Source organism: Nipponia nippon, unplaced genomic scaffold (assembly GCF_047370975.1).
Source record: "Nipponia nippon isolate SJK-2023a ecotype South Korea unplaced genomic scaffold, ASM4737097v1 scaffold_3, whole genome shotgun sequence".
NCBI classification, from domain to species: Eukaryota; Metazoa; Chordata; class Aves; order Pelecaniformes; family Threskiornithidae; genus Nipponia; species Nipponia nippon.
Genome location: NW_028262347.1, coordinates 104,396,454 through 104,420,439, shown reverse-complemented (window position 1 = coordinate 104,420,439; position 23,986 = coordinate 104,396,454). Strand labels below are relative to the sequence as shown.

General features: G+C 54.0%; 1 protein-coding gene and 1 long non-coding RNA gene across 2 annotated transcripts; one reads left to right on the top strand and one right to left on the bottom strand.

Annotated features, from left to right (window-relative positions):
* Nucleotides 1-106: 106 nt before the first annotated feature.
* Nucleotides 107-22,299, top strand: PITX3 (paired like homeodomain 3). Its single transcript, XM_087767913.1, has 4 exons — nt 107-335; nt 14,747-14,887; nt 19,589-19,794; nt 20,815-22,299. The coding sequence occupies exons 2-4, from the start codon at nt 14,779-14,781 to the stop codon at nt 21,376-21,378; spliced, it is 879 nt and encodes a 292-aa protein (XP_087624039.1). The 5' UTR covers nt 107-335; nt 14,747-14,778; the 3' UTR covers nt 21,379-22,299.
* LOC148054814 (uncharacterized) lies at nt 7,830-23,666 on the bottom strand. The gene is made up of 3 exons (XR_015707003.1): nt 23,532-23,666; nt 9,519-9,725; nt 7,830-8,104 (listed from the first exon to the last, which is right to left on the bottom strand). It is a non-coding gene; the product is annotated as an uncharacterized LOC148054814 (long non-coding RNA).
* Between the last annotated feature and the right edge of the window lie 320 nt (nt 23,667-23,986).

Genomic DNA, 23,986 nt, shown 5'->3' with positions numbered 1-23,986 from the left:
GGGGCCGGGGAGGGCGGCGCTGGACGGGGCGGGCGGCGGCGGGCGCGCAGCTGGAATGGGGCGGGCGGGAGCGGGGCGCCCGGTGCAGCTGGCGGGGGGCGCCGGCCGCCCGCCATAAAGTGAATGGCCAGGGTGAATGGGAGGCAGTCGGCCGGCGCCCTCCGCCTCCGCCCTCCCCGTGAGCCGCGGGCCGGCAGCGAGGCGCAGAGTGCCCGGGGAGCCGGGGGGATTTACTTTCTGACAGCGGCAAAGCAGCCCGGGCCGCGGGGCGGGGGCCAGCTTCGCCCCTCTCGCAGGATTAAGGCCGCCCAGCCGAGCCCGCATCTGGAGCCGCTGTAAGTGCCCCTCCGTCCCCGGCCTCCCGGGCGGGGTTCTCCCCTTCTTTCCCCGTGAGCCCCTCGGTGCCAGCCCCGGGCGTGCAGCGCCGGCCGGCCGCAGCCCTTCCGACGCCGGCGCAGGGTAAGAGCATCCCCGGCGGGGCGGCTTGGCGGGCTCTGCCCGGCAGCGCGGGGGCGGCCCCGGTCCCGCCCGGGGTACGCTTTCCGCCGCCTCCCGCGCGGCAAGGGGCCGGCAGCCAGGGGCAGAGGGAGAGCGGGCGGATCGAGCCCTGCCCTGCCATCCAGAAGGGGTCCCGGGGCCGTGTGCGGCAGAGCTGCCCCCCGGCGCTGCCGGGACCGCTGCCCGCCCGGCGGCGGGGCGCGGCGCCTCCCCCGCGCTGCCCTTGCCGGGCCCGGCGGCCCCCTGCCCGCCGCCGGCGGGGTGCCGCAGCCCCGGCCGCCCCCTCCGGGCCGCCGCGGGCCCCTCCCGGCAAGCGCTGCCGGAGCCTCTCGCCGTTGCTAAACTTAGTCATTTTCCACTCGGGCGAGCGGGGCAGGGGCTGTTTAAATTAGCCGGGGCTCGCTGTAAATAACGGCGCTGCGGGCTGCGGCTCAGCTGTCTGCAGGGTCCGGGGGAGAAGGGCGCGGGGAGCAGAGGCGGGGAGACGCCGCCGGCGAAAAGGAAGGCAGCCCGACGGCTTTTGGACAGTTGGATAAATGATATTTATGTAACTGGCTGGCTCCTGTTTACAGCAGAGCCGACCTCCCTGCAGCGCCGGGGAGAGGGCGAGCCGGCCCCCGCGGACGGGGCGAACCTGCCCCGGGAGGCCGCTGGCTGCTGCGCCCCGGCGGCCGGGGCTCCCGGGGCCCGACCGGGAATAACGGACCCGGCAGGGCTGCAGGGGAAAAAGCGGGGGGGGAGCGCCGACCCCCGCGGCGGCTCCGCCGGGAGCTTCGAGCCGCCCCGGCGGAGCGCGGCCGGCCGGCGCCGGGAGGCTGCGGGCAGAGCCGGCCGTCGGACCTCCGGGCGCTTGCACCGGCTCCGCTGCCTCCCCGGCGCCGGGGGCACGGTGCAACCCGGCGTCCCTCCCTCCCGCCGGGTGCCCGGGAAGCCCGGCCGACCGCAGCGGGCGCCCGACGGAGCCCGGTACCGGCCGCTCCCCCGGCTATTCCCCGCTTAACGAGTGCGGCCCCGGGGGAAGGGCTAGCCCGCCAGCGCGGCACCCCCCCGTCCTTCCCCCCGTCCTCCTCCTCGGAGCGGAGGAGAGGGACGGCGTCGCCGCGGCTCTGGCGGGGGAGGGCGGCCGAGGCGGGGGCCGACGCCCGCGCTCCGCCGCAGCTGCTGGAGCGGCCCCGGGGGGGCGGCGGGGCCCCGGGGGGCGGCGGGCCCGGTGCCGCCGAGCCGGGCACACCTGTCGGCCCCTCTCTCGGCGCCCCCGCGGCTGGACAGCTGAGGGGACGGGCTGGGGGGGCGGCTCTGCCCCGCCGGCAGCGCCAGGGCCCTGCAGAGGCGCTGGCGGGGGTCGGTGCAGCCCCCCTCTCCCTTCCCCGCCGGGGCTGGGCAGCCCCGAGCAGCCGTTCCCCCGGGCGGAGCTCCTGGGGCTCTGCACATCTTTCCCACCCGGCCCGGCGGGTTCCGAGATGCGGAGCTCGGCTCCGCACGGGCGGCCGCTGTTGCAGGACCCCGCGGCCCGGCAGAGCCCGGGGGTGAGCCCTCAGCCACCGCACTCGGCTGATGCTTCGGGCTGGCGGTGCAGGAATCAAAAGCAGTCCCCCACCTGCCTCCCCGTTCCCTCGCCTTAGAGGGCGGCAGCCTCCTGACCAATGGACCCGTGATCCGTGCACTTTCTAAGTGGAGACTAGTGCTGAAGGCAAAGAGGGGAATTTGACATTCCCCAGACGAGCTTGTGGGTCCTCCACGCCTGGCCTGTGGCCTGGAGGATGCTAGGAAAGAAATGGCTCTACCCCCTCTACAATTGCTGAAAATGCTAAAAGCAACAGCTCAGGAAAGTGCCTTTCAGGAGAGTCACCCCTGTTCCTGTCCCATCTTCCAAAGGCAGGGAAAGGACCACCTTTTTGGCTATGGGATCGGGTCTTCCTGGCTCCCTGTACTCCCTCCCAGCCCCTCGGCCTGTCGGTGAGCCGGAGGGATGGGTGTTTGTGCAGGTTTTAATAGTGCCTTGCTGTGAGGGACAAAGAGCTGCCTGCTGGCTCCTGAGGGACCAGCAGAGCATGGTAGCTGCTTTCAGTAGAGCAGGGTTTGATTTTTCATTAGCAAAGGGTTGCACCATGCCAGGTATTCCTTACAGGGAGCCCTCACGGGGAGATGGCTTTCCCCGACAGCCTGGAGAGGGGTCTGGGTGAGGGCAGCGTTTTGCATGCTGTTACTGGTGTTACTGGGCTTGCGTGCCCTGCAGCACGGGCTCCCCCAGTAAAAGCCCGCTTACATTGTTGAGTTGTCTCCTGTCCAAGGCACCGGTTTAAAAACCAGTATCTCTCTTTGGCAGAGAAACCGTTGCAAGCCTCACTTAATATCTATTACATTTCTATAAGGGCTTAATTCAGGCAATTAATAGATCTGCAAATTGTGACTGGATTGCAAAAGTATCGGTTAATGTACCCTATGGAGAGTTGGCAACAAAGAGTGGCATCTTCTCTCTCTGTCAGATGCTACCCAAAACCTTGAGATTGAGAGGTGAGGCTGACTTTGGAGACTGCCAAAGAGAAAAAGCCAGAAACCTGATCTAGGAGACCGCTCCGAAAGGAAGACGAGATGAACTGGGGACATGAGGTCTGTCTCGTGACCTGGCACATGTGCCCCGGCTCTGGGGACAGGGGAGGTGCCTGGGCTGGGAACGCAGTCCCAGATGGGGAGAACCGGTGGTTTCATGCTGTGTGCCCTGCGTCAGGAAGGCAGCAGGGTGAGACTGTGGCGCCGTGGAGGGAGGACAGTCAGAAACGGGAGGCCGTGGCATCTCCGAGCAGGCTCAGCAATTATCGGGCTGTTTGAAAATGGGAGATTGGTATTTACTTAGGGCCTGATGGCAGAGGGGGCAAAGCTCTCTCTCTTGCTGTGGGCCGCTGGGGCCGAGGGCAGCGATCTGTGCCAAGCCCGGGCATTTGCTGTTGGCAGGGGGACAGCCTCCACCAACTGGCATCGAAGTTAGTGCTGAGGCCGTAGGAAAAAACCTCGCTGGTCAACACCCAGCTGAAATGGGCTGGGGTTTCAGACAGCTGGAGAAAGAGGATTTCTGAGGCCAGCCCGCCGCACTTCTCTTCCTCCCCTTTGTGTGCTGCTCCCCCTCGCCAGCACCCCTGCCCTCCTCCTGCCTCACCTCTGAATATTAATGCTTCTGGCAGATTGGATAATAATGTGACTGGGAATTGAATGAAGCTGGTTATTAGCTCTGGGCTTCCTTGGGGCATTTAAGGGAGTCCACAGGCTGTTCCTAGAGGCTCAGCAGCATAAGGGACTGGGGCCAGACTCAGCACAGAGAGGGTCGCTTCTGTGGGAAAGGATTTGCTCGAAATCCTCGTCTCCCTCTGATCCCGGAGGAGGACAGGTACAGCAGCCTGGCCAGAGCTGCAGATTCCCCTGGGATGGTTAGCAACAGATCTGCTGTTTTTCAGCAACAATTAAATATTAAAAGTTGTTTTCAGGAAGGAACTAAGAGATCTAGCTGGGCAGAAGCTGAGAAATGCTTCTGTTACTATTAGGCTTTAAAAAGAGATGGGGAGTGAGCGAGGGAGGTTCCCCTCTTCCCTCCCCACCAGTGTCGGAGTATTGCCCGGCAGCTTCGGGAAGAGGGCCAATCCTCCGCACACAGAACAGGAAATTTCCTGCTGATTTGCAGGGTACAAGTTCAAGCTCAGAGCCCTCATTTCTGAAGAGCTGCACCTTACGATGTCTCTCCTCGGGAGCTACCTAGCCTTTCCATAGGTGGATCTCTGGATGCTTTAGCACGAAGGGAAATATCCCTGTTGTGCAGAGGAGAAGCTGAGTTCTGGCAGAATTATCTGATCTGAGCAAGAAATACAACCTCTGTCCCTTGACCCTCAATCCGATGCTCTTTGCTATCTCCGAAACCGCAGCTCCACCAGAAAATAAACATTAACACCCTGTTAACTAGTGCAAAAGAGGAGGGAAACCAGAGCTGAATTTGCAGAAGCTGCTATTAATTTTGTCCATCTGATTTTTCAACTGTTGAAAGTGTTCAGAGATGCATTAACGGGGCTGTAGCTGCTGGGGATCTCAGCTGATGTGGGGAGCTGGGTCCTGCCTGCATTAAATTAACCCCTCAAAATCACCACCAGAGCTACTGTGATTGAAACACCTGTTTGTAAACACCTATCAAACAAGTTCCACAATCCCAAATCTAAGAGCCTAAGAAACACTTCGGGCTGCAGGATATAGCATGTATGCTGCTCTGTTTCACATGGCCCTGATCCTGCAGACGACTCTTATGAAATAAATGCATTTATTTGCTACTTGGGGAGCTTCAGTGGGGTGGCATGGGCTGGAAGGCTCAGCGCCTGCAGAGCTGCCTGCAGAAACTGGGAAAGTACAAAGATGAAATGAAACGAATGACCGGAGAGTTTGCAGTTACTTTCACCTCTCTTTTTCCCGCTTCGTTCCTTCTTCCCCTCAGCCTCATTTCAAGCAAAAGCACGCCCACCCCATCGCCTTTTCTCCCCCTTCCAATGCTGCCATTTATGCAAGTCTAATTTTCTTTCAAAAGCTTATTATAAATGACCAGTGGGAAGCATGAGGATTTAACTGTAAATCAAGTTGACCTGTCTCTGTGTAGACATTTTTATTTACTCCTCTTTCTGAAAAACAAATAAACAGAGAATCCCTCCCAAATAAAGCAGCTTCCCCACTTAGATTTGAACACACTTTAAAAGAAATCTCTTTTGTTTTAGCCGTTTTTATTTCCTGTTTGTTTCTGAGCTTAGACTTGACAATGAAAACCACATGAAATTCCCTTTTGTTTCCATCAGTTTTATTTTTGGTGCTACAATATCCCAACTTCCAGTTCTACAAGTTGGGGTTGGGGTTTTTTTTTTTTGTATGCGTTTATTACAAGGTTATTTTTTTGAAGTAAATTCATGGAAGTTTTTCTCCAAAATAAAATAAGTAAGACTTTCTAGAGGACAGGATGTACCAGGATGATTAAAAAATAAAATCTAAATCTTTAAGCTAAATTAATCGAGCCATACAGGTCAGTCTGGGTACGGATCCATATCTAAGCAGGGGGAAATTCCAAAGTGACGAACAATACGCGTGTCCTATTTAAAAGGGTTTTGCAGCTTAATTTGTGTCGGGTGGGTTTTAATGACGGCGTTTAAAAAACCCCAGTGCTTGAGCTCAGATGTACCCCTAGTCCCAGGCCACAGCGGGACGCCATTCCCGCTGCCCGGGAGCCACAGGTGGGGTGCGCTGGCAGGCTGTCGCAGGGTGCTGGGTGAGGCGGGGGTACCTCTGGGTGCGAGGTCCCCGTCCCCAGAGCAGGCGGGCCGACCGGGTGGTGCGACCCAAGCGGCAGTGTTTTGAGACAGCTCACTTCCCTCTGCCCCGTCCCTTTTCTCTCTGAACCGCTTTGATGGGATTGCCCGAGGGCCAGACTGGATGAGTAACTAGGGCTCTGCAGCTTGCTTTCCTACCCACCCAAACTGCTTACCTCCCAAGGCTCTGCATGGGACGCAGCCTCTAGCAGATGGAAAAATTAAGGATTTAGGGAGGAGGAAAAAAAAAAAAATAGAGAGACTTTGTACGCAGTGCATTGCAGGATCCTGAAATCCAAACCTCTTGTTCTGCTGCTTGTGATGTCTGTTGTGCTCCCTAATTTAGGGACACGGGGTGGTTTGCCACGGTCCCAAGCGGGGCACCTGGGTGAGAGGCTGCAGGGACGAAGGGCTGCCAGCCCTCCCTGCTCACCCACCCGCCGTTCCTCATTGCCCCCCGTGCGCACAGCGTGACCGTTTGCTGCAGGCACACGGCATGAAAACCAGGCGGCCTGTGGGCCTGATCCTGCCAGCACAGGCCGCTTGCAAAACATTGCGGGATCGGACCCAGCAGTGTTTGCAGTGGGGAGGGCTAATCGCCTCCCTCGGCCCCCTTCAAACAATGTCTGGGTAAACAGGCTGACCTTCAGGGCATGTTGCAAGGTCCATAAAGGCGGAGTGGGGGGGAGCAAGCTCCAGCATCCCTCCCGGAGCCACCCTCCCCCTGCCCCAGCCCTAGCAGCCGCAGTATCCCGAGGAAGAGGGGAGGGATACTGCGGGCTGAGATCATCTGCTTGTTTTATTCACGGCAGCCTGCGTCCTGCAAGGGTTTTCCTGCCAGAGAGCTTTAAAAAAAAAAAATTAAATATAAATTGCTTAGGGAAAAAAAAAGACAAATCATCAGGAAACCTTACAGCCAGGCGCAGCAGACATCAGCTCCCTCCGGCACTGCAGGTTTGCACTGTGAGACAACACATCCCTTGGAGCGAGCCAGCCGCTTCTGGGCTCTGGTTGCCTTAACCAACAGAGCCGCTCGTTGGCCATGGCCGCTGGTGGGGCCATCACGGCATGCTTAGCACTCGCTACTTTTCCCTTTCCAGCCCTGCAGCCCTCTGGGCTCCGCCAGGTTGTTTTAAAACAACTATCCAGTGCCACCCCCCAAAACAAAAAGCTTCTTTCTTGCTGCTGGTTTTGCCAAGCTTTGTCACAGAACAAATGTTTAGGATCAAGTCAAACTTCTCCAGAAAGGATTTTTAGCAGAAGTGCTGACGGATGGTGGACATGGGCAGCTCTACAGTGCACCGAGATCGGCCAGCCGTAAGGGTGTGATGTGCCGATGGCATGGCAGGATCCTTCCTGACCTTCAACCCCCTGCATCACCCGCTTGATTAGGGGCTTTCTTGAGCTTGTTTTCTAATTGTGAGACTCATTTACATCTTCAGTAACGTCTGAGTCATCTGCTGCCCTCCATCTGCATACAAAACTCCTGACAGCAGCTAGCATCATAGAGCTCCAGTCCTTGATCTTGCTATCTGAATCTCCCTAAAATGGGCCAATTTTATGGCTGCAGAGATACAGAAATGACCCTGCCATGCTGCTGCAAGCGCAGCCCCCACGGGAATCAGGCCAGTTTCCTTTGACTGCTGGAATAATTAGTCAAATTCATACAATCGCCCAAATAAATACAGCAACACATACCAATCTGCTGATGCCAGCCCCTGCTGCCCTTTGCTGCTGCGCGAGCAGCGCGTGCCCGGCGTCCGAGCTGCAGGCAGGCTGCCTGTGCCTCTCGCTCCTGCCCGGGATCCTAGTTTGCAACTGACTCATCTTGCTCCCGGCTCCGCTTCTGCTCAGTTTGCGGGTGCAAGGGGAGATCACAGTCCCTTGTACGCTGGGGCTGTGCAGCTATTTCTCCCGTGCAGATGCAGGCAGATCCTGCAGCGCTGGCAGGAGTCACTTTGGAGCCAGCCTGCCGGGGCTGCGGGAGCGGGCAAGAATGAGCGGCAGCGGTACGTCCGGGCCAGGCAAACGCCGGTTCTCTGCTTTAGCGGGTCCTTTGTTTCAGTTGTGAGATTCTCCCAGGCAGAGTTTCTTACTGAAATCAGTCTCTTTTTTCCCTTCCCCAAAGCAAAGGGATTAATTTCTCCAAAGGACTTTTCTTCCCCTGTGCTCACGCTCCCAGCACTCCTGCGCCGTGGAGCCTCACTGCGCCAGCAGCTTTGCGCGATTGCAAGTCGTTCGGGCAACACTGCGCCTTTGCTGATTTATTTTGTTCCAGATGCCTAACAAACAAAATAACAAAGCACGGCTTTATTAATACAACTGCATAGCCTGTCCGAGAGAAAATCCCATTCCTGGCTGATGGAGCCAAGGTGCCGAAAGCCCCACCGAGGCAGGGCATTCAAGGGATACCAGAATCCCAGCCAAACACGGCAAGACCTGCTGTGCAATGCTTACAAGAGCACAAGAAGCGTGAACATTTAGTTTAGGAAAAAACAACTTTGCAGAAAGTCTTGCAGGACTTTCCTTCTGTGTTCGGATTAGCTCTTAATTTCCAAATTTTGGGTGCCATTTTGAAAAGCAACTAGGTAGGCTAAGAGCAGCACAGGCATCCAAAGATAGTAATGCAAATAGCTTAATTTAAGCCAAGCCCAAGCGTGTCGGCCTGTCTGTGCAGACCCCCACGCTTCAGCTCAGCGGGGTCTGTACCAGTCTGGTCCGGGGGCCGCAGACGAACCCATCGGGGAGGACAGTGCGTACCGGGCACAGTTACACCAGGGCGCTTCCCCGGCACGGGGACACGGTGCGGCCCATCAAATAAGCAAACAGGACACATTCCATTGTGGGCTTTTTTTGCTGCGGACATGGGTATGGAGCTGTCAATCCTTGGGACATTTCCATTGTGATAATCCTCCGGAATAGGGGCGCTTTATTAACCCTCTGCTGCCTAGAGCAGAGGTTTCGGCCGTCACTCTCCTCCACAGCTGGAGGCTCCTGTCGAAGGAGGAAGCGAGTGGCTTGCTCTCACCTTGCAGGCTGCCGCCAGCCCCCGGGGAATGCATTAGGCAGTGTCCAGCAAGGCTGGGCATTTCCCTAGCACCTCTTATCTGAGGATCTGGAAGCACTTAAAGGAATTTTGCTTCATTGCCTCTGCCAGCTCAGATAGGCTCATTAACATCATTTCTGAGATGAAGGATGGAGACCCAGGACAGCCAAGTGGTTTTACCTACATCATAAGCCAAGTCAGCGACAGTACCTTATCTCCCCATCCTATCCCCGCCTCACATTATCGGGAACTTCTCCGCGGAGCCATGCACAAAAAGAGCACAGAGTGGAAACAGCCGGGACACCCCCCTCAGAAAGCCAGCCTGTGCCGCCGGCTGTGGGCGGGAAGCCCGGCAGCCAGAGCCCGGGCTGCTGCGGCTAGCGTGGCACCACGCGGTGCCGGTGATGCTCTTGCAGCCCCCACTGTGCGCAGGGCAGTGCCAGCCAACCCAGGCAACTTGCTCTGACAGCAGTAAGATACCAAGCGCCTCAGGGAGCTTTGGCAATTCCTACTGATGGGAGGAAAAAAAAAAACAAACCATGTTCCAGGCTTCAAAGCAGCACACACTGCTATGAAACCACCCAGCACCAGAGCTCAGGGGTGAGTGCCCAACTGCAAGGACTAAATCGAGAAATAGAGTTTATTATAACCTGTGAGTCAGCGCTTGCTGGAGGTTGATGATCCATTTCTGAGTGTGCGCCCGAAAGTGCTGCTCAGCCAGCCTGGAGCTGCGCACAGCCTGAAGTTTTTGGAGGCAGGCAGCTTGCTCTCCTGTCCCGTAATGGCTCCGTGCTCTGGGTCACCAGTTGGCTGCTGCTGTTTATCTTCCAGTGATTAATGGTCGCTCTTGGTTCCTGCTGCAATTCCATTAAGATTAGAGACTTAAAGCTACACTGAGATGTTTAGCAGTGGGCGACCCTGGTCTCCCCATAGTTGTATTTCTATAGTCCTGAGGAAATGAAGATTAACTCTTGTCTTACATCCCATCCTTTTTGTTTTCTAGCTGCAGGGACAGAGCCCCTTGCAGGCAGCACTTGTGTTGGCCGGAGAAGAGAGCCCAGCTCTCAGATCGCCATGTGATTCATGTGCTGTGCACACTGTGGCACTTGAAATCCCAGCCCGCGGGAGCTCTGATGGCACCATCCCCTGAACAAATGCATGGATCCGGAAAACTAAATGCTCTTCCAGGAGGGGACAGGCGCAGCCTCAACCCTTTCCCCTTTGACATGGGGCAGAGGAAGAGGCAGGGGCTGCTCCACCTTAGCTCAGCCCCTCCTGGGGACCAAAGCAGAGAGGCAGATCATCTTCGTGAAAATCTACAGTTAAATACAGTCTCAAATGTTTATCTCTGCTAAAAGCAAGCCAACAGACAGGGAACGCAAGCATGAGAGGAGTGAAGCAATCGGCCAGACTCCATTGGGAATCTAGTTACTCCCAGCAGTTCGACTTCTGGGATTGATGGAGCAGGAAAAGACAGCTCTGACCCTAAGACATCTAGTGTAACATCATACCTTCACCTCAGGGGATGGAAGAAAGACAAGACACAACCCCCACAACTGACTGCAGAGCACCTTTCAGCCTGAGGGGTAACCCTGAACCCTTTGTGGAGATCAGCAATCCCAAGCAGGGGCTGCAGCTACCGCGGCCCTGGCCGGAGGCGCAGGCGGTGGGGGCAGCTCACAGGTCTGCCAGGCCGTGCTGATCTGCTGGAGGGAGCCCGGCTGGCTGGGCTTCCTCCCTGCCCACAGGTCACCAGCGGTCCGTGTGCTGCTGCCTAGGCATCCTAAGTATCAGGTCCCTGCTGAAGCACCCCTGCATTCCCCCAGGAAGCCAAATAACATCAAACCAACCCAAAAGACAGCTTTTCCCCTCCAGATCAACCTGCCAAAGCAGGTTCAGCAGGTAGCCTGCTCCCTGACGGTAGCGCAGGGACTTGAGCAGCACGCACTTGTCAATCTGAAGGCAGCTCTCAGCAGGCAATATCCACATCACAAAAGCCACCACTATAATTAGCCTTACTTGGCTCGTAGTCAGCCTTTATGTTTCCTTCCCGCCCCTCCAAAAAAAACAAGCAAAGGCATCTTTGCTCCTGGGTGATGGAGCAGCGTGTTACTGAGAACCAGGAGAGAGGTCACGGGGACCCTCGCTTGCTCTTTTTGGGTAAACAAGGTTGCCCTCCTCACGTAGAAGCACCAATAGCCCTGGCTTGGGCGGCCTGGCACTGACACAGAAATAGAAAGGGGGTGAATTTGAAAGGAGAAAAAGCCTAGAGCCAGAGCCGCTCTCTCCCCCTGCCCTCTACTGTGCCTGTGGGGCAGGGACGGCAGCTCCCCACCCGGCTGGAGGGACCTGCGGAGGCAGCCACCGGCATCGTCACACGGGAGCCAGGGAGAGGATGCACACAAGCAGCGACTGGAAGAAAAGGCACGTTTGTTACAGATTTGGGAACCTTTATCTTAGGAGCAATTACATATGTCGATAAAAGTTGTTACGGGTGCCAGAACAGGCTAGGAGCCAGGGCTAGTTTTACAAAACTGAAACGGCTGAGCAAGCCTGGCTGCATGTTGCTAATACCGGAGCTGTCCCTAAAGAAACCGTTCTTTTATGTTAAAAGAAAATGAGATGAAGACTCAGATGGAGATGATAAATTTGATTTTGTCTAAAGACATTTTTGAGGTGCCGATTTCAGGAACTCCCTGAGACCAGGCAAACAACTTAGTAGAAATGCCATGAAGGTTTAGCGTTGACTTTCTTAATGTCTCTGCCTACAGCGAGATCTAGCCAATGTGGAAGAAAGCTCCTTTAATTAAATCTGAAAGGGCTGTACAATCTACAATAATACCTACAGCCTTTTTTGTCAGTGGCATGGGGTTGCCTTTGGGTAAATACATTGGTGCAGAGCTCACGGGCTGTCCCCATCGCAGACTTTTCCTGCGGTCCTTCATAACTGTGCTGAGCAGATCCCCCCTCTCCCTTTGCTCTTGCTTCTCCGTGACCTGCTCACAGTGAGCTGAGAAGGCCTTCCTTGATGCCACCACGTAGGACACACGCAATAGGTGTGTATTACACGTATACATAAAAATCTCCTTTCTGAAATCCTCCTAGTTTTAAATTCAGTTCAAAAAGCAAACTTATTCTGAGCCACAAGTCCCAGTTTCAACTTGAATATAGGCCACACTTTAAAAACCAGTTTTAATCTAGGTGCCCACTGCATTTCTGAGGCAGGCCAAGCATGCTATGTTGTGCCCAGCAGCTTGGGTCAACCCCGTAACCACTGCACTGGTGCGATTCAGGATGGGACATGAATTTTCAATACTGAGACTGGGTTCCCCTGAGCCTTGTACCTTGTGTTGTCATTCACACCTATGGAACCAGCTGTAAAAATACTCCCCCCTGGTTTTCCCATTTTCACTCTAGTTGGCACAGATGAAAGCAATGCAAAATGTGCAAAAAGAATCTCAAAGCAAACAGGACCCTGCACAGGAGGACCCTGTTCTTCAGTTACAGCAAGGCAGGAGTCTGAATTCCTCCTTAAATCTGGTCCAGTACAGAGTCAAGCCCTAGAAGAGAGGAAATTGTGCTTGACAGATGCAATCATATGCAAATGGCTGTAGAAGAGGGGAAATTATCATCTACAAACATTGGGCAGAAATTCCATCTGCCGCCGCCTCAAGAAGGGCTCTTAATAAATTCTGAGACAGCAAAGTGACACACATCTTAATCAAGACTTAATCCATGGAATTAATTCACTGCGCGTTTCTGCATAATTCAGAGAGTAATGCTAAAAGCCATGGCAATATCAGCAGCAGATGGACTCCCCCTACTCCATGCAAAGGTATTAAAGAAAACACAGCCCCTGTCACATCACTTCGTGTACGTACACATGGCAAAAAGCAACAGGGCTGTGCCCTGCTGCTGCCAGGAGCTTACACAGCCGGCAGACATCAAAGGTCAGGCTCACCGTGAGGTGGAAATGGAAACCAGCCTCACGGTAAAGATGGAGCCACTGCCACTTCTCTCCCACAAGAGAGAAGCCCGGAGCGAGGCAAAGGTCTGGAAAACTGGGACCAGGTTGCTTCATTAGATATTGCTTTTGGAGTGTGCTGATTGAGGCCAGTGTCAAGACAGATTCATCAGCGCCTGGAGGTCAAGCGAAGGGGAGAGCGAGGGAAACTGCTGGGGGTTTTGCGAGTGAGATCTGCTGCAGAAACCTGGCGGATAACCATTAGAAACGTCTCCCTGCCCTCTCACCACAGCCTGGGAAGCACGCTGCAGGTATCAGGTCAGCCTTGCCAAGGGCCCTGGCAGCAGCCCTGCTCAAATTGACAGGAGGTTTTAGACAGCTCTGAAAATACATTCTTAGTCACTGTCATCCACCTCCAAAGGAGGTGCAACAGCTATGTGATTAATCTCTTGTTTACATGTCTAAATGCTAGCACAGTCCAGACGAAATACTGCCTTCAGCAGGCTCCCTCCCTAACACGCGTGGATTTGCGGGGCCGGGCAGTCCTTCATCAGGTAGAATCCAGTCTTCACAGCTGACCTCCACCTGCAGTTTGGAAGTCCCAAAGGCCTGGTCCAAATCCCCCTAAACCTGGAGGTCCCAGATCCCAGCACGGTGCATCAGCTGCTGTTATGTTTTAAGAGCGAGAGGCTCTCTAGCTGGGAAGGCAAGGTATTAGCTGGGGTGACCAGAGTTTCAGGAGCTGCTGTGGTCCCCCCTCAAAGCGGTCCAGCCTTCAGAAACCATTACACCTGCATCGGTGGCAATGCATCGTCCTGCACACAGCAGCAGGGTTATGATCCGAAACTCAGATTAAGGGCTAACATAGGGCCAGCTCACCTTTCCAAGGTGATGTGGCTGGGGTTGTAGCACTTACTGCTTCATACCTGCCTCTTCATGAGCCACCAGTGCGGGCCAGAACAAAGTGATTCCCTCAGCTGAGCTCTTCTGGGCAATACAGGTGGAGGGTGCAGGGGCCCCAAGGAAGAACATGATGAGAATAATTGATCCTGGGACAGGACAGAGAGGCATGGAAAGAGGTGGCAGAGGAGTCCCAGTGGTGCCTGCAGTTGCGGGGAGCAGCACCGCCAGCTTCCCAGCTGGGATGCTTTCAGCCAGGGGAGCTGGCTCACGGGCACCGGACAGTCACTTGAGGGGACATGGGGAACCTTCAGCCAGCATGACCTAAGGCTGGAAGTGAGCTGCTGCTGCAGCCAGGATCACTCATTCTCAGGCACCCGAGGGTGCGTAATGCGATTCCCGTGTTAATTCAGGTTCCAGAGGTCCTTATGTACCCCAAAGGAGTCCACTTGCACTGCTTGAGGCAGCGGCTGTGCAGGCAGACGTGCCTTCCTATCAGTGCCATATACAGGAGTGCTTTTCTTTTGGGATGTGTGCGTGTACATCTGCATTAGTGCTCTCTGGACAGCTTTATTTGGGTTTGACCGGTTTGTGGAGAAGCGAGGGAGAAAGAGGAGGGAAGCTGGGCAGGGAGGATGGGAGAGGCGGGATGTCTGGGGAAGGTGCTAACAGCCCTTGGCTGGCCCAGAACCACTTCCTCAGATCTCCGTTACACAGCATGCTCCTGGCGTTGCTATTTCAGTCTGAATGTCACCTATAAATTGGAGGCTCTTTCTCTGAAGGCTGCAAATAGAAGTGTCACTAGATGATCTTTAATTTATAGGGAAGCTCAGCAGAAAGCCTGGCATGTCCATTTTCCAGCCAGGAAACTCAAAGGGGTCCAAGGATCACACAGGGATCCTTTGCTTTTCCTAGACCTTTCCTCAAGGGTTGGCAAGTCCCTCCCGGAGCGGGTGGGGAGAGGTCACACACGGATTCATCTCCCTAATCATCCTGTGCCTGCTCCTTTTTCAGATTCCTCCTCCTCCGCCACCCATCCCTGCCCCATGGATTTCAACCTGCTGGCAGATGCGGAGGCTCGCAGCCCAGCCTTGTCTCTCTCGGACTCCGGAACCCCTCAACACGAGCACAGCTGCAAAGGGCAGGACCACAGCGGTGAGTGCAAGCCTCAAGGTGCAAGAGAGGCCCCGATCCATCCTTGTGGGTGGATCCAGGTTGCCAGTGGCTTGCAAGAGCCGGCTGCAGTGCTCCCAGGGATGCGCTGAGCTTCCTCTCATACCATGAGCCAGCATAGTGCTGGGGCGGCACAGCCATCCCAGCAAGCAGGGGGAAGGCATAGGGGTGCATATCAGTGACAGCTATCGGAAGGGTGAGAGCACCATCCCGGCGATGGGGTTGCCTGGTCCCAGCTGCAAGAAGCCACTGCCAACAGAGGGCACAGCCCACAGCAGGTAGGAGTCAGGCAAGCCGGGTCACTGCCCAACCGAGATTTTATTGTATTTGCCTAAACCAGGTCCCCAGAGTAGTAGAGCTCTCCCTGCAACATAGGAAATCTCATCCAAGGCACAGAAGGCTACACCTAGTGATAAACTGCCTTTTTTTTTTTTTAAAATTCTGTTTAAATTGCTTAGGTTGAAGCTTTCCATGCTACAGGTTGACCTTGGGCTGAACTCTCCAGGTTCAGGCAATAAGAAGGAAGAGGAATACTGTCTTGCCCCCACTTTAATTGAAAAAGTCTGATCACTTGTGCCTTGGTGCAAGGCTCCCCAGTGGGCTGCCTCTGTCCCAAGGAGCCTCTGACCAAAGGCTGAACAAACTCCAAGCCTACTGCATCCTTTGTCAGGCTCTGAAGAAGAAACAGCATTCACACCTGCTCGGAAATCAGCTACTAAGTGCTATGGCTTCCCCTGGATTTTGCATCTGTCCTGTGACTGCTCCATCCCTTGCCACTCTGGATGCAGCAGGACAATGCAAAGCTGCCAGTGCGAGGGGAGGCGAGGGCCGGGGACAGCCTGCTGCTCCCCGCGTAAAGCCTCCAGGCTCACTCCTGTGCAAAAGCTAATAAGCATAATGATGCAGATTAAAATTCCCCAGAGTAAGTATCATGAAGGGAGTTACACTGGGATAACTATGGTCAGAGAATCCACCCACCAAATTCCCCACTGCACGCGTACCTTAGTTGGGCACATCCCCAAGCTCAGTGGCTCCTCGTCAGCTGCTTTGGATGCACGGCAGTCGTCTCCATTCAAGTGGCCTTCCCGATCAAGCCCACCCTGGCACACCGCAGAACTGCCAATTTAGGAGCTGACTTTTTTTTCCATTAGGCATGAGCAGCTAATTCCAGCTATGACCACAGTCGTTTCATTGAGTGGGCGAACGTGCACAAGATATATTCCACAACCTATTTTGGGTTAACAATAAATGCTGGGTGCCTGGCTACGTCACTCCCCATGTCTTAAACAGTCTAGAAATAAAACGGTTCTCGGAGGTGGGTGTTTGCCAGCGCTACCTGCACACAGAGGCTGGCAGCTTGTGCATTCACACCAGAGAGGCCAGCGGCAGCCACAAGTCAGCAGCGCCAGGCAGAGCAGAGCGCACCACCGAGGGCTGCCCGGGCTGGGGCCAGGCTGCGCTTCTGGCACTTCTTGCCTCTCCTCAAGAGAGCAGCCTCCCTGCTCCTCCTTGGCTCCGCTTCCTTCATCCAGAGAGTAAGAGAGCATAAACCTTGCTTGTCTGGGCTCAGCTCTTGGAGATCCCGAGTGTCCTCCAATGGTGCGGTGTGGTTTGTCGCATCCCCTTCTGTTAGGTTCATCAGGCCGCACAGGTCAGCTGTGTTCTGCTCCTCAGCATGAATTCAGGGCACCCACAGGGTCCCTTGTTTCCCTTTTGCCACACTTTTGGTCCCCACTGCAATGCCCCAGTTCTGCACCGTTTACAGAGTGCACTTTTCCCCTGCATAGAGAAGAAACAGAAATGGAGATGGCACTCTCTGTAAGCAATGCTCAGGATGAGCCACAGGTAGCAGGTACAGAAACAGAGAGAACAATAAGAGGAATGTGTAGCTGCAAAGATTTTTCCAGGCTCAAAGTCAGGATTCCTACATCTCCTTGGACTTCACAAGATTTATGGAAAGTTCTACGCTAGAAAGTACGGAGAAGACAATTACCAAAGCAAGATACGTGGTGAGCTCTTCCACCCAGATGCAGCCCATAAGCCAGTGTTACCTTTGCTCCATTCTTCCCTCTCGGTATAGTTTCTTCCTGCGCAAAGAAGGGCAGTCCTGAGCAGGAGCTCCTGATTAGGGCACGGCCTCCTGCTTCGCAGCAGCCCCTTTGGAAATCCACATTTGTCAGGGGCTCCTGTGGGAACATATCCCCTGTATGCATGTTAATTAACCCAGACTTAGCAGATGAACAAACAAACCAAATGTTGTCCCTTCGTCTGTACTGAGCCATTCCTAATAACTAGCTCAGACGTGGTGGCATCACTCCCCTTTTAATCTGTTTTAGAGATGGATAATATGGGAATCTCCCTCTTCCAACACTGGCTTAGAGCACTGAGCTAGAGAAATCAGATTTATCTCCTTGGCAAGAATGACTATAAAAAAGATCAACATCAAGAGCATGCTTCCAAGAGTTCTACTGAACGTGGGATCCCCACATGAAGATGCTCATGGGAATGAGGAGAGTACCACGAGACCACAGCCAGCTCCTACCGTTCCGCTTTTCAGGTCCTGTGGCTTTGTCTGTTTCAAGAGTGCACTGGGAAAGTTCTCTTGAGGGTACACCCTGGATGGAAACACGAGCTGGTCCTGGCACTGGGAACAGGAGATAGTACCTTGCTGCTCAGCAGAATCAGTTTGCACCCTGCTATTGTGAGCAATAGCGAGCTCGGTCTCCTTGCATTAGGCTTTCCTGCTGGTGGATAGCATTAGACATGCCACAGAAGCAGAGGTGGCTGGTGGGGAGCCTGTGGGGAACCCCATGCGATGCATACCCATAGAAACAAACCTTTTCTGACAGCACACAGGCTTTCCTCCGTGAAGAGTAAGTGCCTCTCCTGCAATTGTCTCCGTGACTCCAGCATTGCTCCCTTTGGAGGAAGGCAGGTGCAAGGAGGGTTTTCCCAGAAACAGCAGGGAGAGGTTTCTGAATTAACACGCTGCCACAGGAACGGGGTAATGGCACCCGGTTCCTGGGACAGGGGTGTCTCCCAGGGCCAGGCTCCATTAAAGCACCTGCTGTTGGGTACAGCACTGCCCTGCAGCAGAGTCCTTTCTCTGTCGGGGCTCAGATGCTTTTCAGCCTCTCTTAGGCTTTCTCTTTTCCATTTAGCTTTTGTGGCACAAGTTTTTCCAGAGCACATCCATCTGACTTGAGGAACCTTTTTTTTTCCTCACCCAGCTGTATTCCAGGTTACTGTTTTCTTGCCTCTCTGCTTTTTAAGGGGCTGTACAAGACACCTTCCATATTAGGATTTTTCTGGACTTTGAAACCTTTCAAGCTAGCTTCCACTTAAAAAACCACAACCAAACAAAAAATCCTTTTAATCTGAATCTCAGTGGAGTGATGCCAGGATTTTTTAAAGCTTCTTCGCCCAGATGCAACAGTTTGGCGACTGTTTGCAATAATTTCTACTTAGTTTAGCTGAGTATTTACTTCTGTAAAAGAATACCTCCCCTCCCTGCTGAAAACCTGATTTTCAGTTGGAACGGCTTCACCTTGCTTCTAGATGAGAGGAAGGAGGATGTGTACATCAGAAATTATTTATTTTCACTGGAATAATTTTCTTCTATGGTGACTTGTCTTGGTTCCCAGCAGAATTAAGCATGAGCTGTAGCTTTCCTCCCTGTAGTTGTCCTCCATAGATTGGCCAAGCGCTCAAATGTGACATTTTCTTTTGATGATGGAAGATATTTACGCTTGCATTCTGCCTGTTTGCAGAGTACCGACAGCCCCAGGAGGGGCAGTGGCACAGGGAAGTACCTGGCTGCCTATCTCCAGCCACGGCAGCCCAAAGCTAAGCGTTAAGGCCTGGGCTTAATGCCTAGGAGGAGGCTGAGCTGTACCTTTCAGTTAGATACCAGTGTGAACACTGGAGAGTTTCAAGATGTTCATTTAAGGGGCAAGGAAATGAAAGATGCTGCCTCTAGGAGAAGGATCTCTGAGTGAGGAGGGTAGGGGCGGAAGGACAGGGAGATGCTGGAGTACTTCATGGTGAGGTCTAAGAGAGGCCTTTTCCTACTTTTTAAAAATAAAAATACCTGCACCTAAGTAAGAAGGTAGAGGAGTAAGAAGGGAGGAAGAATAAAAATTTTTGCTCCTCGGGTTTAATTAGAGAGCCTCAACTTGCTATCATTGGCAGTTTGCCTTTTCCCATCCCTTGTCCACAAAAACACTACTGGATCTTTTGCTGTGTCATAAGTGGCAATTTCCGTTCAGTTTTACTAAAGGGCGCCTTAGGCAGAGAGCTTTAAGCAGAGTAGGAAACTGCTGGCCTGGGTAAGTTCTACCACTATCACCCCTCTTAACTGTGACAAATGAAAACCAGAGATTGGAAGTTTAGAAAATCCAAATCCAGTCACTTGGAAGCAGACATCCATTACAGCAGTTAAATGAGGGCAAGCCGTGCTGCATCAAGGGGCCATTGGTTTTGGTGCAGGGTGGATGCCTGCTTGCAAGGGCAAGGGAGGGAGACAGGACCACACCTGTGGGTACAGCTGGAGCTGCTGGTGGCCACAGCGGAGGGGGACCTCACTGAGCATGCACTAGTTGCCCCAAGGACGGGCTCCCCAAATGCATCCAAGCCCCCAGGTTAACTCAGGGGATCTCTCCCATCTTTCTATTTCTTGCACAGACACCGAGAAGTCCCAGCAAAACCAGACGGACGACTCCAACCCTGAAGACGGCTCACTCAAGAAGAAGCAGCGGAGGCAGAGGACACACTTCACCAGCCAGCAGCTCCAGGAGCTGGAAGCCACTTTCCAGAGAAACCGTTACCCAGACATGAGCACCAGGGAGGAGATTGCAGTCTGGACCAACCTGACGGAGGCACGAGTCCGGGTAGGACTGCAGCCCTCCCACCTTCCCAGGCCTGAGCTTGTGGGGAGGAAGCCGGCTGTGATGCAAGCCACCAAGCTGTCCCCAAACCAAGGAAGGAATTAGGGGTACTAGAAAATTGCCCTGTCTTGAAAACACCTCACCAGGCTCTACACGCGAGATTTGACACATCCAGCCACACACATACCCCATGCTGGTGGTGCCTTCCTCGTCCAGTGCCACCTTGCAATAACACAGGGAGATGCAAAGCCCGGGCTCTGCCCCACAGAGTCCCACCAGCTGGCTGCCCCAATCCAGCAGACCCCTTCCTTGCAGTGCCATCGTCCCCCAGCCTTAGCCTTGCTGGAGGGCGGTCTTTGGGGTTCCAAAACCACTCTGCAGTCACAGGCATAGTGTGGCAGGGCTCCAGCTGGAATGAGAGCTTCTCTCCGCTACTAGAAATATGAGTTAGCAGCACCATGAATAGCCTTCCAGCAGCTTCTGTGCTCTAGGAAGTTATATTGTTTTAGTCCCTCCAACACTAACAGATTTTCCTGTTAGAAGACAGACTTCTAACACCCCACCCCAAGCTGGTCCTGAGGTGAAGGCAAAACAAGAGAAGTTATTTCCTCCACTCAGCAGCTCTCAAACCACATCCCCCAAATACTTTGCTCCCAAGTCACACAACCCCAACCCCTCCTCCTGGGAGCTGGGGTCACTTGGAAATACAGCAAGTATTTTCCTCCCTTTTCCTCATATAAAGGGCATCCATTTGTTGAGTGAGGTGGGTTATTCTGTGTGTTGTAAAATGGCAGTGGTTGGGTTTTGATCTAGGTGGTGGTTCTCGCTGGGAGATGACCCTGCAGCCCAGAGGTCTTGCTGCAACCCTTTCCTGGTGCTCAGCCTCCCAGTTCCCTGGGAGCATCCCCGGCCCTTCAACAGCTCTTGCCTTGCTGTGCAAAGAGACCAGAGCAAAGCTTCTTCCAGGGACAGCTCAGAGTGGTTCCCATCCCCTCTCTCTCTCTCTCTCTCTCTCACACACAGGTCTGGTTCAAAAACCGCAGAGCTAAGTGGAGGAAACGGGAGAGGAACCAACAGGCTGAACTGTGCAAGAACAGCTTCGGAGCCCAGTTCAACGGACTGATGCAGCCTTATGACGACATGTATTCCAGCTATTCCTACAACAACTGGGCCACCAAGGGGCTCGCCACCAGCCCACTCTCAGCCAAGAGCTTCCCATTCTTCAACTCCATGAATGTCAGTCCCCTCTCCTCCCAGCCCATGTTCTCCCCACCCAGCTCCATCGCCTCGATGACTATGCCTTCATCCATGGTCCCTTCCGCCGTGACCGGAGTACCGGCCTCCAGCCTCAACAACCTGGGAAACATTAACAACCTGAACAGCCCAAGCCTCAACTCTGCTGTCTCATCCAGTGCCTGTCCTTACGCCTCAACAGCCAGCCCCTACATGTACAGGGACACATGCAACTCCAGCCTGGCCAGCCTGCGGCTGAAGGCCAAGCAGCATGCTAACTTCACCTACCCGGCGGTGCAGACGGCAGCTTCCAATCTGAGCCCTTGCCAATACGCCGTGGACAGGCCCGTATGAAGGGCTGCCCTCCGCCAACCAGGGACTTGACCTTAGCCTGACAAAAGGAGACCTTTAGCTCTACAACAGCATATGTCCTGCAGAGAATGAGAGTGAACACGAGAGAGCAAGAGAGAGTGAGAGCGAGCGGCGAGCAGGCAGATGGACCTCTATGAAGATTTGTCTAACTATCGTATGGTGAATTTTGACTGTCTTTCCCCTCCCAAACCCCTTCCCCTCTTGCCCACCAAACCTCCTCCTTCATGGTAAAGAAACCAAAAGAGTCTACTGGAAGCCCCATGGGGAAAGAGGAGCCCCGACATGCAGGGTGCTTGACCCGTGGACAGCAGAACCAAGTGTGTTTCAGTCTGCCCCTCCAAGCCCCCCAGGGGTGAGCTCCCCAAATGCCCAGGACAGCATGGGCAGCTGGACACCACCCCTGCAGGGAACAGCCAGGGACAGGGCAATGCAGGGGCTGCCATTCGGTGCTTGGTTGACCCCTTCTCCCTGCACACGTGCAAGATTTCAGTTAAAGGCATCTTGCCCGCTTATTTATCACACAGCCAGTAAGGAAAGCCTTGACTGAGTCGATTGGCATCTCTCTTTATAATGCATATGTACACATGGCCTTTCAGACTTGAAGCCTTTAGGAACTGGGAGTTGTAAGGATATAAAATATGTGTGTGTGTGTATATATATATCATATATATACAAATACATATATAGACGTTAAAATATGCTTTTTTGTTTTGTACATGAAATAGCCTACAAAGTAGACTTTAAAACCAAAAGCCCTGTAAAGCAAGTACATCCACCGAGGCGGCATCCTGCCTGTCATGCTTTACTGCTTCAGTCATTTTCAGTCAGACAGGAACACCTTTGCCAGTGTACATCCAAAGCGTCCCCTTTTGCAACAATCAGCTCCCCCTTGCACATCTTTTCCCTTTCCCTTCTCCAAATCCCATTTCCAAAAAAAGATAATAAAATAAAAGTTGGCACAATCCCTTTAAGGCTACTGCCTGTCTGGTTATTGAGAGCATGAACCTGTGTCTGAAGACTCAGAAATCAAGCACCAGCAGCCCAGGCAAGAGTGAGCATCCTTGGGAGTGCCAGCACGAGGCAGCCCAAGTTGGAACAGGGACCTGAGGTTTGGAGGAGCCATCTCTGTTCCTCATTTACAAATCATCTGGCTCCTCAGGACATCAAAAGCCCACGGACACGGTATGAAGGTGAAAGCAAGCCCCTTCAGTGCTCCCTGTCTGCATGCACCCACTGTGGCAGGAAGATCGAGCCTCTCCTGGCTCAGGCTTCCCTGCCGTGCTGGATGGGGCCAGTGCATTTGGGCTCCCAGCAGCCCAGGGTAGGGGAGCCCTGCCAGGCACTCCCGCTCTGAACAGCGGTCCCCAGGGGAGAGCCTGGCTGCAGCAACCTGCCCTGCTAGCCTGCCCCTGCACAGTTTCTGTTGGGAAAGCTGTAAAACAGAGGTGGGTCTCCCGAGATGTACATGCACCACGGGGATCTGCTGCTTCAGCCAGTGCAGAGGGATGCAGTGGGTTCCTCCAGGGGCCCAAGGAAGCTCCACGAGCAGCAGGGGAGCAGGACATCCCTACCCAGTGCAGCCTCCTTTCCCTTCATCAGGCACATGCTCCAAGGGGAAAGCACAACCCCAATATTTTACTTTTTTCTTAGGAAAACAAACAAACAAACAAAAACCCAAAAAACCAAACACATCACCATAACAAACTATCTTACTTGGATGAATGGGACAGGCAAACTGGCATAAATCAGGTTTCTTCAATGTTGTTAGCATGCAGAGAGGAAGCAAGTTCTTTGGTAAGAAGGGATCCTCACTAGGACACTGTAAGAGGTCCCTCACAAGCAAATCATATGAGCCACTCAGTCTTCACCAAAGCCTATTCCACGGGGAGCAACTGCTGCTGAAGGTATTGGTGAGCAGATACTGAAAGCAGTCACAGATGTCAGCCCAATTTCATTGTAACAAAATTATTCTTTGCTCTGAGCTAATCCACAATGAGGGAGCCAAGTTACCCTGCACTGAAACAGCTACCCCTGAAAGCACAGCCCTATCTGCAATGTGTAAAGAACAAGCATAAACATCTACAACATAGACGCAGTGCATCCAAGATGACCATTCATTGTAACCTGGATCCTACCTTGTCGCTGGGCTGCAGTGCTGCTGAGGTGGCTCCAGTGGTTAGTCTCCGTTCTGTGCCAGAGCCTCCATCCAGCAGCCTTCCCCCCAAACACATGCCTCGTCTTAGTGCTATTGTGCTTAACTCTTCTCTGCCACAGCTCTTCCCCCTAAGGGAAAAAAGAAGGGCCTGGGCTTCTCTCTAATATCCTCTCCTCCACTGAGCCTGACTCGCAGCTGAGTCCAACTCCTCCCCCTGATAACCCAAGCCAGGTGGTGCCACAATCTTCTCCTACTCCTCGATGAAGGAGGTAAGCTCTTTGCACACCTGGTCCTTCCCCTACACCCTTTCCATGCACCCTGCCCCTCCACCCCATGCTGATCTCAAGCACAGGTGGGAACACTGCAAAGCCAGAAAAAGCACCTCTCATAAAGACACAGCTTTGCCTGGAGAAGAAATTGAAGGGAGAACCAGCT